This window comes from Garra rufa, chromosome 1, assembly GCF_049309525.1.
Source record: "Garra rufa chromosome 1, GarRuf1.0, whole genome shotgun sequence".
Taxonomy (NCBI): Eukaryota; Metazoa; Chordata; class Actinopteri; order Cypriniformes; family Cyprinidae; genus Garra; species Garra rufa.
The window spans coordinates 14,262,235-14,274,880 of NC_133361.1; the positions used below are offsets into that span (position 1 = coordinate 14,262,235).

The 12,646-nt window shown below is 30.2% G+C and overlaps 1 protein-coding gene across 1 annotated transcript in view; it reads left to right on the forward strand.

The window, feature by feature from the left end:
- Positions 1–10,542, forward strand: part of hmox2b (heme oxygenase 2b) — a 21,887-nt gene extending 11,345 nt beyond the window's left edge. Inside the window, exons 6-7 of the mRNA XM_073836321.1 lie at positions 2,257–2,386; positions 4,755–10,542. Coding sequence (XP_073692422.1) covers positions 2,257–2,386; positions 4,755–4,882 — 258 coding nt within the window. The 3' untranslated portion in view covers positions 4,883–10,542. The remainder of the gene's footprint in view (positions 1–2,256; positions 2,387–4,754) is intronic.
- Positions 10,543–12,646: the final 2,104 nt, after the last annotated feature.

Below are 12,646 nucleotides of genomic sequence, written 5' to 3' on the forward strand. Positions count from 1 at the left end.
CTTTTGGTTTCGTTTTCACTATAGCGCGAAACTCTCGGCAGCGTAGAGCGTGCATTCTAAAATACAAGAGATTACTTAAAACCATTTGGGTGGACACCAACGGGATTTTGAAAAGCGTGTCCCCAGTGGAAATTGCACCCCTGTGTGAGTGGAACTCTGCCGCTGAGTTATCATCTGATGTGAATGAATGCCGCGTTGTACAGTATATTGAGAAAGACGTGCCATGAATTGCTTCTGACAGAATGTGCACTTTAGCACGAAATACAATATCTTTCTTCTAAAGCAGATTGTAAAGATATTATAACAGACCTCTTAACGCCTGTGATGTATCGCCACATTTTTTTGAAGGTGTGCCTCCGCTAAAAGTTTCCGCCGTCTTCTTCTTCTTCGTGTATTTTAAAGGCAGTTCGCAACCAACGTTAAGGTGCATTACCGCCTCACGCCGTCCGGTTGAAGTGTGTTATTTTTATTTACCCGCCACGGTGGCCGGTGGGTGAAGCGAGTTTACCCGCCACAACACAAAATCACCCGCATTTGGCTGGTGGCGGGTGCTAATTTCCATCCCTGCGTCACGCGTGCTTCGGTATGCGTGTAGTAAAAACGTGTCTCCGCCATTCATACATACAGAGGCAAACGGAACATATCGGATTCATATTAAAACGGTCTTTTTGCATTTCAGTTTTCACAGACACTAGTCCATATCGCGATTTGAATTAAGTGACAGACCAACATTTGATTTATGAATCCAAAAAACGACAAATTTACGTGGCATTTCGCGCTATAGTAGATTCGGTTTTTATGAATGGAGTCCACGATCCCGTCCGTGTTTTCGCGGAGGAGACATTATAAACGCGCGACCATGTAGAGACAGAAATGACATGCCTTCGTGTAAATAAGATAACCCAACTTTGACAATAGATTAACGGCGATATTTTTTTTTATCGCCCGATAAGAGTATCACGTTAACGCAGCACATTAACGCTGATAACGGCCCACCACTAATATATATATATATATATATACACACACACATACATTTTTACATTTAAATTTGAATTTATCATTTATTTTGAATTTATTATATTTTCATATTACATAATTTTCGTATTTTTACGTTGTATTGGTAATTTTATTTTAAAGTTTCCATTTTTAACATTGAAATTTAGTAGACAAAATATATGTAAGTGTATAAAAATATATTTGTTTATTATTTTTTTATTTTTTGCATATATTTATAGTGTATTGGTATTTTGATTTCTACATTTAAAAACTATTTATTTTATTTTATTGTTTGTTTGTCATATATATATATATATATATATATATATATATATATATATATATATATATATATATATATATATATATATATATTTCTTTTTAAATGTTTGAAGCAATTTATTATTTAAGTATTTATTTATTATAGAATTTTTATATTATTACTTATTATATTATATTTTATTTCCAATACAAACCATTTTATTTCATTTAATTTTTTCAATTATGAAATGTAATAAATAAAATACATATAAGTACATAAAAACATTTGTTTTGTATTTTTGGTCATTTTTATTTCTAACTTTTAATTTTATTTGAAATTTACATTTTTAATTTAGTGTTACATTTCAATACATTTTACAATGAAAAATTAATGTGAACAATGACTTGTTTCTTAATCTATTTGAAATAATACACTTAAAGTTAAACTTTGTCAAATAAAGTAAAATTTGATTCTTTATAATAAGAGTGCTTTAAGGATAGGGTTGATTCAAGATCTGCTGTTTGTGACTCAGATCATTATATATCTCCACTTTCTCTGAGGATTTCCACTAACACTAAATGAATGAGAGTAATGGTCCATTGATAATGACTCTCTCTCTGCAGTGTCTCTATTAGACTGATCCGTTGGTCTGAACCCGCTGTCACTGTGTTAATATCACTTCTCTCTCCACTGAGCGTGTAATTAAAGATAAGGGTCTGTCCTGCTCCGTGTGGCTCCTGTTTCATCCGTCAGCAGATGGAGGCTTTGTCCTCACAGCAGATTACAGACGAGCTCTGAAATGAAATGGACAAAACTGGGTGGAAACAGTATCACCAGCATCCTTTAACAAAGCTCTTGATTGTTTGCAGTGAGATGTAATTGATTGCGTTTATGTAACGCCACACTCATCACAACCAGCTTTTTCATGAAATGCTTGTCATTTCCTTACTGCTCACTCATTGTTTCCTGTTATCTGTTTCTGTAAACGTCTGCAGATATTTGGAGAACTGGAGGAGGTTGGAAAGACACTTGAGGACGATGTTTTGGATGCTGCTCCGGCTCATGACGCTCATGGCGAGATGCAAGGAGACATCAGCAAGTGTCCGTATTATGCGGCCAAAATGGGTAAACGTGACCTGTCTTCACAAGCATGATGTAGTTTTTATGGTTTTTTCCTTATAGAGGACTAGCAGTACTACTTAAAAAAAAATAAAGGAATCGGTGATTCAGTTTATGTAAAAATCACTTTTCAATTTTAAAATTACATAGACGTAAGTATAATACAATTTTTTCATATTTGTTGTATTTTATATATATATAAATTATTATATATATATATATTATATATATAATATATTATTGAATATAATTATATTCAATAATATAATGGCACATTTAACATTTTCTGATGATGGTTAAGGATCACATGATATGCAAGAAAACAGATAAAATATTTCATCTTTTTTTAGTTAGTGATTTACTTTTGTTTTTATTTTAAAATGTTTTTATTTAATTATTATTATTATTATTATTATTATTATTATTATTACTTAAAAATAAAATTAATTATTATAATACAGTTTATTGGTAATTTTTTATTTCTAAGGTTCTTTTTTCATTTATTTATTTGTTTCTTTGTTATATTTACCTGCATTTTGTTTACATTTTATATGTTTGAGGCAAATTATTAAACTAATTTATTTATTCTAATATAATATCCATATTTTTTTTTTACATTTTATTGGTAATTTAATTGTTTATTTATATTATAAATTCATATTTTATTTTATTATTATTTTAATATATATTAATTATTTATTTATAAGTATATAAAAATATATTTATAGTGTATTGGTAATTTTTATTTCTAAGTTTTAATGTTTTATTATGTTTGTTTGTTATATTTACCTACTTTTTTAAATTACATAGACACACGTATAATATAATAATTTCATATTTATTATTTATATATATTTATTTTTCATATTTGTACATTTTTATTGCTAATTTTAAAATGAGTAAAACAACAGCATTTTATTATTTTATTGTAATATATAATTACATTTTTTAAGTTAATATTTCAATAATATAATGGTACATTTAACATTTTCTGATGATGGTTAAGGATCACATGATATGCAAGTAAACAGATAAAATATAATATCTTTTTTAGTTAGTGATTTGCTTAGTTTTATTTAAAAAAGTTTTTTAAATTATATTATTATTATTATTTTTATTATTATTACTTAGAAATAAAATTAATTATTATAATACAGTGTACTGGTATTATTTTTTATTATTATTATTTTTTTTACATTTATTTATTTATTTATTTATTATATTTACCTGCATTTTTTTTTTTTTTACATTTTATTAGTAATTTAATTATTTATTTATATTATAAATTTATTTTTTATATTATTATTATTATATATTAATTATTTATTTTTATATTATTATTATTCTTAATTATTTATTTATTTTTGTTTGAGGCAATTTAGTATTTATTATAATTCATTATATACTTTTCATATTTTTACATTGTATTAGTAATTTTATTTAAAAATTGTAATTTTCAAATTTGAAATTTAATAAACAAAATATATAAGTATATAAAATATATTTGTTTATTTTATTATTTTTATATTACTTTTTAATATATTTAGATTGTCCTGATTATTTTTATTTTTATAATGAGTTTCTTTGTTATATTTACCTGCATTTTAAAATTGTGAATTCTTTTATTTTACATATTTATATTTGAAGTGATTATTATTATTATTATTATTATTTATTCAAATAAAAATACAATGAATTATTATTTTTTATATTTGTAACATTTTATTGGCAAATGGATTTTTTTTCTAAATTAGAATTATTAAATACAATTTTAAAATTTAATTACATTTGAAATTTACATTATATTTAATTTAGTGTTACATTTAACTATATTTTAGAATTCTAATTTTTTTTACCCATTTTTCTATTTGACAATACACTTATCATTGGATATGTTCTGAAAGTTGAACTTTGTCGAATAATTAAGTAAAATTTGATTCTTCATCCTTTAACGTATAGTGTTGATGATGATTAATTTAAATAAAAATATGATTATTATTAATACTATTATTAATATTAGCTTTACTAAATTATAATAAAATTAAGACAAATATATTACTTTTGTAAAACTAAAATTGTAATGCAAAATAAAAAATGTAATATTTAATCATTATAATAAGTCTATTATTAGATGCTCATATACTGTATATAATTTACAAGCTTTATTTTGATAATTTCACTAAGCTATTTTGCGATTACTGTTTTATTTTGATTACCATGCAGTCCTAATTTTAATTTTACTGTCAGATGTATTAATTATCAGCTTTTCATCAATTCACAACCCCCCAGTTCCCTTGCAACACCATTTGCAAACCCTGCCTTACACCTACTAAATAAAACTGTTTATAAACAAATGTTATATTTTCTGTTTCAGCTGCCAGCGGTGGATCATCTTACATGTGTCAGATGGCCAAGACCATTATTAGAAATCCGTCCGGTCAAGTCATATTGGCCGCCTGGATCGCTGCTCTCGCCGGATTGGCTGCTTGGTACCTCATGTGACCTCCTGTGACCAATGAGATGAGTGAAAGGCTCAGATAATAGACTAGAACAAATGCTTTGTTCTGCTTTAAAGTCGTGAAGCATTTTAACGCAACTCCCTCTTAGTGCATCCCATTTGCCCCCTCGTTCTTGGGTAAATGTGATTTGTTCTTAATCTATGAACATAGACTTTAGGTTTAAACGCAGGATAGCAAAGCTTATAAATAGCAGGAATCGTTACTACTGCACCTGTCAGTGTTGATCAACTTAAAGGAATAGTTCACCCAAAAAGTTCAACTTTGATGAAGCTTACTCACTTTTAGGCCATCATAGATGTAGATGAGTTTGTTTCTTCATCAGAGTTTGGAGAAATGTAGCATTACGGCACTTGCCACCAATGGATCCTTTGTAGTGAATGGGTGCCGTCAGAATGAAAGTCTAAACGGCTAATAAAAACATAATAATCCATCAAAATCCACCAACATATTTGTTTCAAACTGTTTTGATTTGTAAACAGTGCTTGATCTCTGCGTATTTCTCTTCTGATTCAGATGAGATGACTTTTTCGTTGGATAAAACAATATTATAGACTAATTTTTTAGCTGGAATCAGTGATTTAAAGAAAAAAAATGTCTTAAAGATGGATTTGTTTCTTACAAACATAGCTTCACCAATGGATCCTTTGTAGTGAATGGGTGCCGTCAGAATGAGAGTCTAAACAGCTGATAAAAACATCACAATAATCCATCAAAATCCACCAACATATTTGTTTCAAACTGTTTTGATTTGTAAACAGTGCTTGATCTCTGCGTATTTCTCTTCTGATTCAGATGAGATGACTTTTTCACTGGAGAAAACAATATTATAGACTCATTTATTTTTTGCTGGAATCAGTGGTTTGAAGTAAAAACAAAGGTATTAATGATGTATTTGTTTCTTACAAACATAGCTTCACCAATGAATCCTTTGTAGTGAATGGGTGCCGTCAGAATGAGAGTCTAAACAGCTGATAAAAACATAATAATCCATCAAAATCCACCAACATATTTGTTTCCAACTGTTTTGATTTGTAAACAGTGCTTGATCTCTGCGTATTTCTCTTCTGATTCAGACGAGATGACTTTTTCATTGGATAAAACAATATTATAGACTCATTTTTTAGCTGGAATCTGTGATTTAAAGAAAAAAAATGTCTTAATGATGGATTTGTTTCTTACAAACATAGCTTTACCAATGAATCCTTTGTAGTGAATGGGTGCCATCAGAATGAGAGTCTAAACAGCTGATAAAAACATAATAATCCATCAAAATCCACAATTATATTTGTTTTAAACTGTTTTGATTTGTAAACAGTGCTTGATCTCTGCGTATTTCTCTTCTGATTCAGACGAGATGACTTTTTCATTGGATAAAACAATATTATAGACTCATTTTTTAGCTGGAATCTGTGATTTAAAGAAAAAAAATGTCTTAATGATGGATTTGTTTCTTACAAACATAGCTTTACCAATGAATCCTTTGTAGTGAATGGGTGCCATCAGAATGAGAGTCTAAACAGCTGATAAAAACATAATAATCCATCAAAATCCACAATTATATTTGTTTTAAACTGTTTTGATTTGTAAACAGTGCTTGATCTGTGCGTATTTCTCTCCTGATTCAGATGAGATGACTTTTTCACTGGAGAAAACAATATTATAGACTTATTTTTTTAGCTGGAATCAGTGGTTTGAAGTAAAAAAAAAAAGGTCTTAATGATAGATTTGTTTCTTACAAACATAGCTTCACCAATGGATCCTTTGTAGTGAATGGGTGCCGTCAGTGCAAACAGCTGATAGACACATAATAATCCATCCCCTGTTTTCCTCTCACATCAAAATCCACCAACATATTTGTTTCAAACTGTTTTGACTTGTAAACAGTGCTTGATCTGTACATATTTCTCTCGTGATTCAGACAAGATGACTTTTTCCACTGTTGAGAACAATATTATAGACTCATTTTTAGCTGGAATCAGTGGTTTGAAGTAAAAACAAAGGTCTTAATGTTGGATTTGTTTCTTACAAACAAAGATCTTGGCTTCGTAAGATGTTAATCGATGGACTGGAGTTATTGTGTGGAATTATTATTATGTTTTTATCAGCTGTTTGGACTCTCATTCTGACGGCACCCATTCACTACAGAGGATCCATTGGTGAGCAAGTGATGCAATGCAACATTTCTCCAAACTCTGATGAAGAAACAAACTCCAATACATCTTAGATGGTCTGAGGGTGATCATTTTCGCCAATGTTTTATTTGTGGATGAGCTATTCCTTTATAATCAGAGATTAATTAGAGCTGCAGAAATTTGCAGAATGTTATTTTTATAGTTTTAACGCAGTATCGAGTAAACTTATGGGCCAAAACACTCTACACAAGTACGTGAACGCAAAAGCTTCAGACTACGCAAGCTTGATTCCATACCTCATAGTAATTGTGTTGCATTCTCATTCGTCAACGTAGGGGGCGCAACTTATTAGTGCAACTTGTAAAGAAACAGATGTGTAAAGAAAACTCTTGAGGTTTGATATCACAACAGTAAATGTGCATATACACTACTAGTCAAAAGTTTTTGAACGGTAATGTTTTTAATGGTTTTTACAGCATTTTTTTTTATCTAAAAACAGTACAACTTTGAAATGTTTTTATTATTCAAATAACTGCTTTTTATTTGAATATATTGCATATATGATTTCAAAGCTGAATTTTTATCATCATTACTCCAGTCACATGATCCTTCAGGTATCATTCTAATATTCTGATTTGCTGCTCAAAAAACATTTATTATTTTTATTATGTTGAAAACAGCTGAGTAGATTTTTTTTTCAGGTTTCTTTAATGAATAGAAAGTTCAGAAGAACAGCATTTATCTGAAATAGAATATAAATGTCTATATCATTGTTTTTGATCAATTTAAAGCATCCTTGCAAAATAAAAGTATCACTTTCTTTCCAAAAAAACTCCAAGCTTTTGGTATAGTGTATAATGTTACAAAAGCTTTTTATTTTAGATAAATGCTGATCTTTGGATCTTGCTGTTCATCAAAAAATCCTGAATAAAATGTACTCAACTGTCTTAAATATTAATAATAAAAATAATAATAATAATAACAATAATAAAACAGCAAATGAGCATATTAGAATGATTTCTGAAGGATCATGTGACACTGAAGACTCCGCTTTGAAATCACAGAAATAAATTATACTTTAAAATATATTCAAATAGAAAGCAGTTATTTGAAATGGTAAAAATATTTCAAAATGTTACTGTTTTGGTTGTACTTGTGGATCAAATAAATGCAAGCTTGGTGAGCAGAAGAGACTTTAAAAAACATTAAAAAAAAATCTTACTGTTCAAAAACTTTTGACTGGCACTTGTTGGAGAGTATGCTCATACAAAAAAAAGTACATGATGCTTTCAAATGAGATGTGCTATGAATACGTGCAGCATTTAGACAGAAAAGTAGTACTTCTGTAGGACAGACTACTGAGACGCCGCGTCAGGAGATGACTGGCTCAACGGTTCGTAAAGACTTTTTGAGGAAGTTGTAGAATGTAAAAGATGGAAGAATTGCACCTTAAGGTCATTTTCGTCTCATTGCACATGATATGTTACAGGTTATTCTACACAGACGGGTCAAAGCACAAGATTTCTGGGGTTTCGTTTTATTGATAACAGATATCTGAGCCAGAATTAACTAGCTTTCACTTGTAGTTGATCTAAAATTAGTTTTCAGTGACCAATGATATCTATATACACTACTGTTCAAAAACTTTTGACTGCTAGATTTTTTTTATGTTTTTTAAAGTCTCTTCTGCTCACCAAGCCTGCATTTATTGTATTTAAAATATAGCAAAAACAGTAAAATTGTGTTTGTACTATTTAAAATAACTGTTTTCTATTTGAATATATTAAAATGTAATTTATACCTGTGTTCAAAGCTAAATGTTCAGTCTTCAGTGTCACATGATCCTTCAGAAATTTCCAGAAAAGAAACATATTTAATTATTATCTATATTTAAAACAGTTAAGTACTTTTTTTCAGGATTCTTTGATGAATAGAAAGACCCAAAGATCAGCATTTATCTGAAATAAAAAGCTTTTGTAACATTATACACTATACCATTCACAAGCTTAATAGAAATGAATGCTTTTATTTAGCAAGCATGCTTTAAACTAATCAAAAGTGAAGACATTTATAATGTTACAAATGCTTTCTATTTCAGATAAATGCTGTTCTTTTGAACTTTTCTGTTCATCAAAGAAACCTGAAAAAAATGTGCTCATCTGTTTTCTACATAATAATAAAAATAATAAATGTTTTTTTTAACAGAAAATCCGAAAAATAGAATGATTTCTGAAGGGTAATGTGACTGGAGTAATGAATAAATTACATTTTTAAATACCGTATATTCAAAAAGAAAACAGTTACTTGAATAGTAAAAATATTTAATAATGATTTCAGCTGTTTTCAACAACAATAGTAGTAATAGTAATAATAATAATAATAATAATAATAATAATAATAAATGTTTTAGAGCAGCAAATCAGAATATTAGAATGAATTCTGAAGGATCATGTGACACTGAAGACTGGAGTAATGCTACTAAAAATTCAGCTTTGATCTCAGGAATAAATTGCACTTTAAAATATATTCAAATAGCAATCAGTTATTTTAAATAAGAAAAATATTTCACATTTTTACAGTTTCATATTGGATCAAATAAATCCAGGCTTGGTGAGCAGAAGCGACATTAAAAACATTAAAAATCTTACCGTTCAAAAACTTTTGATTGATGGTGTATCTCTCTCTCTCTCTCTCTCTCTCTCTACATATATGAATGTAATTTAAAAAAGAACAATGCCGAATTAGTATATTGTATTTGTACAAATTCAAATTTAACATTTTTCCCTCCATTAATTCATTGGTCTGATTTACCGATAACAATGTTATTAACATTTATGGATGCAATAATTTAATGAAAAGGAGACTTATTAATGGTTTTGTTCCCATTGATGTTACATATTAACACACTAGCATGTGCAAAGTTCATCATGACACTGTGACCTGATGATTCATTTGAAAAGGATTGTGGAGTTTTGTGTATCCGTCCCCATTTACTGGTGAACTAACAGTGTTTTTCTCAGAAAGGCGTGTGTGATTTAGTTTTATATAAGCACTAACACAATCATTATACTGATGAATACTGTTCTTGAAAAGTGTTTCATGTGTTTCACCAAATCCTGAAGGACCGAACATGCACGGCTTTGAGCAGGACTTGGACTTTTTGAACCAAAGGAAATGATACTTTGCATTACTAATCAGATCATAAAATAGACTGCCATGTTATGTATTTAGCGTAATTGGTTGTGTTTGGGTTTTATGCACCTTTTGTGTTTTGACTTACTGACAGATTTTAGGCTTTTTTTAAAAGCATATTGAGAGAAATGGTGTTGATAGACAGTACAGTGTGTTTATTTAGACAGTTAATAATTTTTTTTTCCTAATACTGTATTAATTTTAAGATTTAGAAAAGGTTTTTGGGAGGTTTCTTTTGATTTTATTCTCGGATGTATGTTTATTTTCTCTCCAGCTCTGTGTTCACTGTAATGAGTAATAAATTCACAACTGTGCTGCATTCACTATTTGTTCCTGTTTTATTTGAATCATTTTTAAGTACATATTTTTTGCTAAAAACTCACTGATATAATTAAAAAAACGAAATTATCCTAAAATAAGGACTTAACTAAATAGTAAAAACAAAAAAAATGTTACCTCTCACGTTCTTTTAGCTCCTGTGGAAACCGCGCGCTTTTCAAATAAACGGTTCGTTTTTAAATATTTTACATTATTCCTACTACTTGGACAAAGAAGGTTAAGTGATTTTATCAAACTTGTCACATAGTAAATTTGTATTTTATGTATTTTGGCTTTAGTTTCAAGACAATACAACAGAGGTGTAAAAAGTACTCAAAAATTTTACTCAAGTGAAAGTACAGATACTCAGTGAAAATTTTACTCAATTAAAAGTACAAGTATCTGGCCAAAAACATACTTGAGTAAAAGTAAAAAAGTACAACTTAAAATTGTACTCAAGTATTAAAAAAGTAAAAGTACTGACAGAAGTATGGTTAAAGGGAGAGAAAGATGCAAAATGCAATGGCAGAGGTCAAACACGTATATCTAGTGCCATTAAAATGAAGCACAGAACACTGGAAAAAAACAAACAAAAAAAAAAACAAGGAAAGGTATTAAAAGGAAACATCCTATCCTCTCTCATGCCATCCCATATGACTTCATTTATCAGATGAACACAAACTAAGAGTTTTCCAAAAAAAAAAAAAAAAAACATTTCCATATAATGCAAGTTTATGGGGCATCTAAAAATGACACTTCGAAAACTATACACAAAGTGAATATGACAGTAACTCAGGCAACCACTGGTAATGAATCAGAGTCTCCTTAAAGCTGTAGTCTACGATGTTGAAAATCAGTCGAGAAAGCCTGAATTTTTAAAAAACTCATCCCGCCCCTCCACACGCACACCCCTCCCCTCTGTGCTACCTGATCCCTCCCACCGGGAAACGACCTGAACAACGTCACTCAGTCAAGCAGGAGTAAACATGGAACAGAGATGTACCATGTGCGATGTCGGATTGCTTAGTCGCTTCAATCTAATGACCTCGCTAATGACACATCATATGTAAAGTTAACTTTCGACACTTGAACGTAGTTGCTTCATCAACAATGCAATGTCACCATTGTCCTAACAAAATAGCTCAGAGGCACACGTTTGAGTTCACGCACACGCAAGATTAGCAACACATGCAATGTTCTATCGGCTCGAACAGAAAACCGCTAACATTAGGCATACTGAAATAGTCAAGCACTTCAAGAAATATAATTACTTTGACCCGCGATAGGCGATGCTGAACGGCTAAAATTCCAATGCGTCTGCATGATCATGTTGTCAGACTGATAAAAAGCTATTTATGTAATACACCACACCATAAAAGTATAAATAAATGCTTAAGTTACCTGCTAAACAAAAAGTCAGCCATGTCAGCGTCGGTTTTAAGTCCAAGGTTTCTCTGAAGCTTCCACCAACGGGCAATGGTGGACCCTATATTGATTCGGCTTTGAGTCCGGCGTTTTTCACTTTTTTTTTTTTTAAATCTCTGCTCTTTCCTCAATTGACTTTCTCTTTCTTCCAACCTTGACGTTTGGGGCGAGCAGGGGCCGCTTGCTGCTGTCTGTTTGTTGGTTTTTCTCCATTGCTGAGTTGATGCTGCCTAATTTCGCGCGAAATTTCATGTCGCAGGAGGGGGCGGGGTGGAGACGCGAGTGGAGCAGGGGATTGGATGAGAGCAGTTAACCAATGTAAGCTGTCCGGCCGGACAGCTTACATTGGTCAATTTCTCTGCGGGTGTACACCCAATAGAGTGAATGGATTTTTTTCATTCTTTTTTCTCTTTATATTATTAGGATTGTACTGTAGAACCATAACCAGCATCTAAACGAGGTTATTAATAATGAACAATCTTTGAAATTGTAGACCATAGCTTTAAGTGAAATGAGGTAAGATATGTAAGAAAAATAGTAAGACTAATATTTTAAACTTGACCGTCATGTTCACTTTGTGTGGTTTCTGAAGTGTCCTGTCCCCTTGCATTATATTCACTAAAAATCTTTGCTTGTGTTCATCTGAAGAAAGAAAGTCATGAACATCTGGCATGACAGAG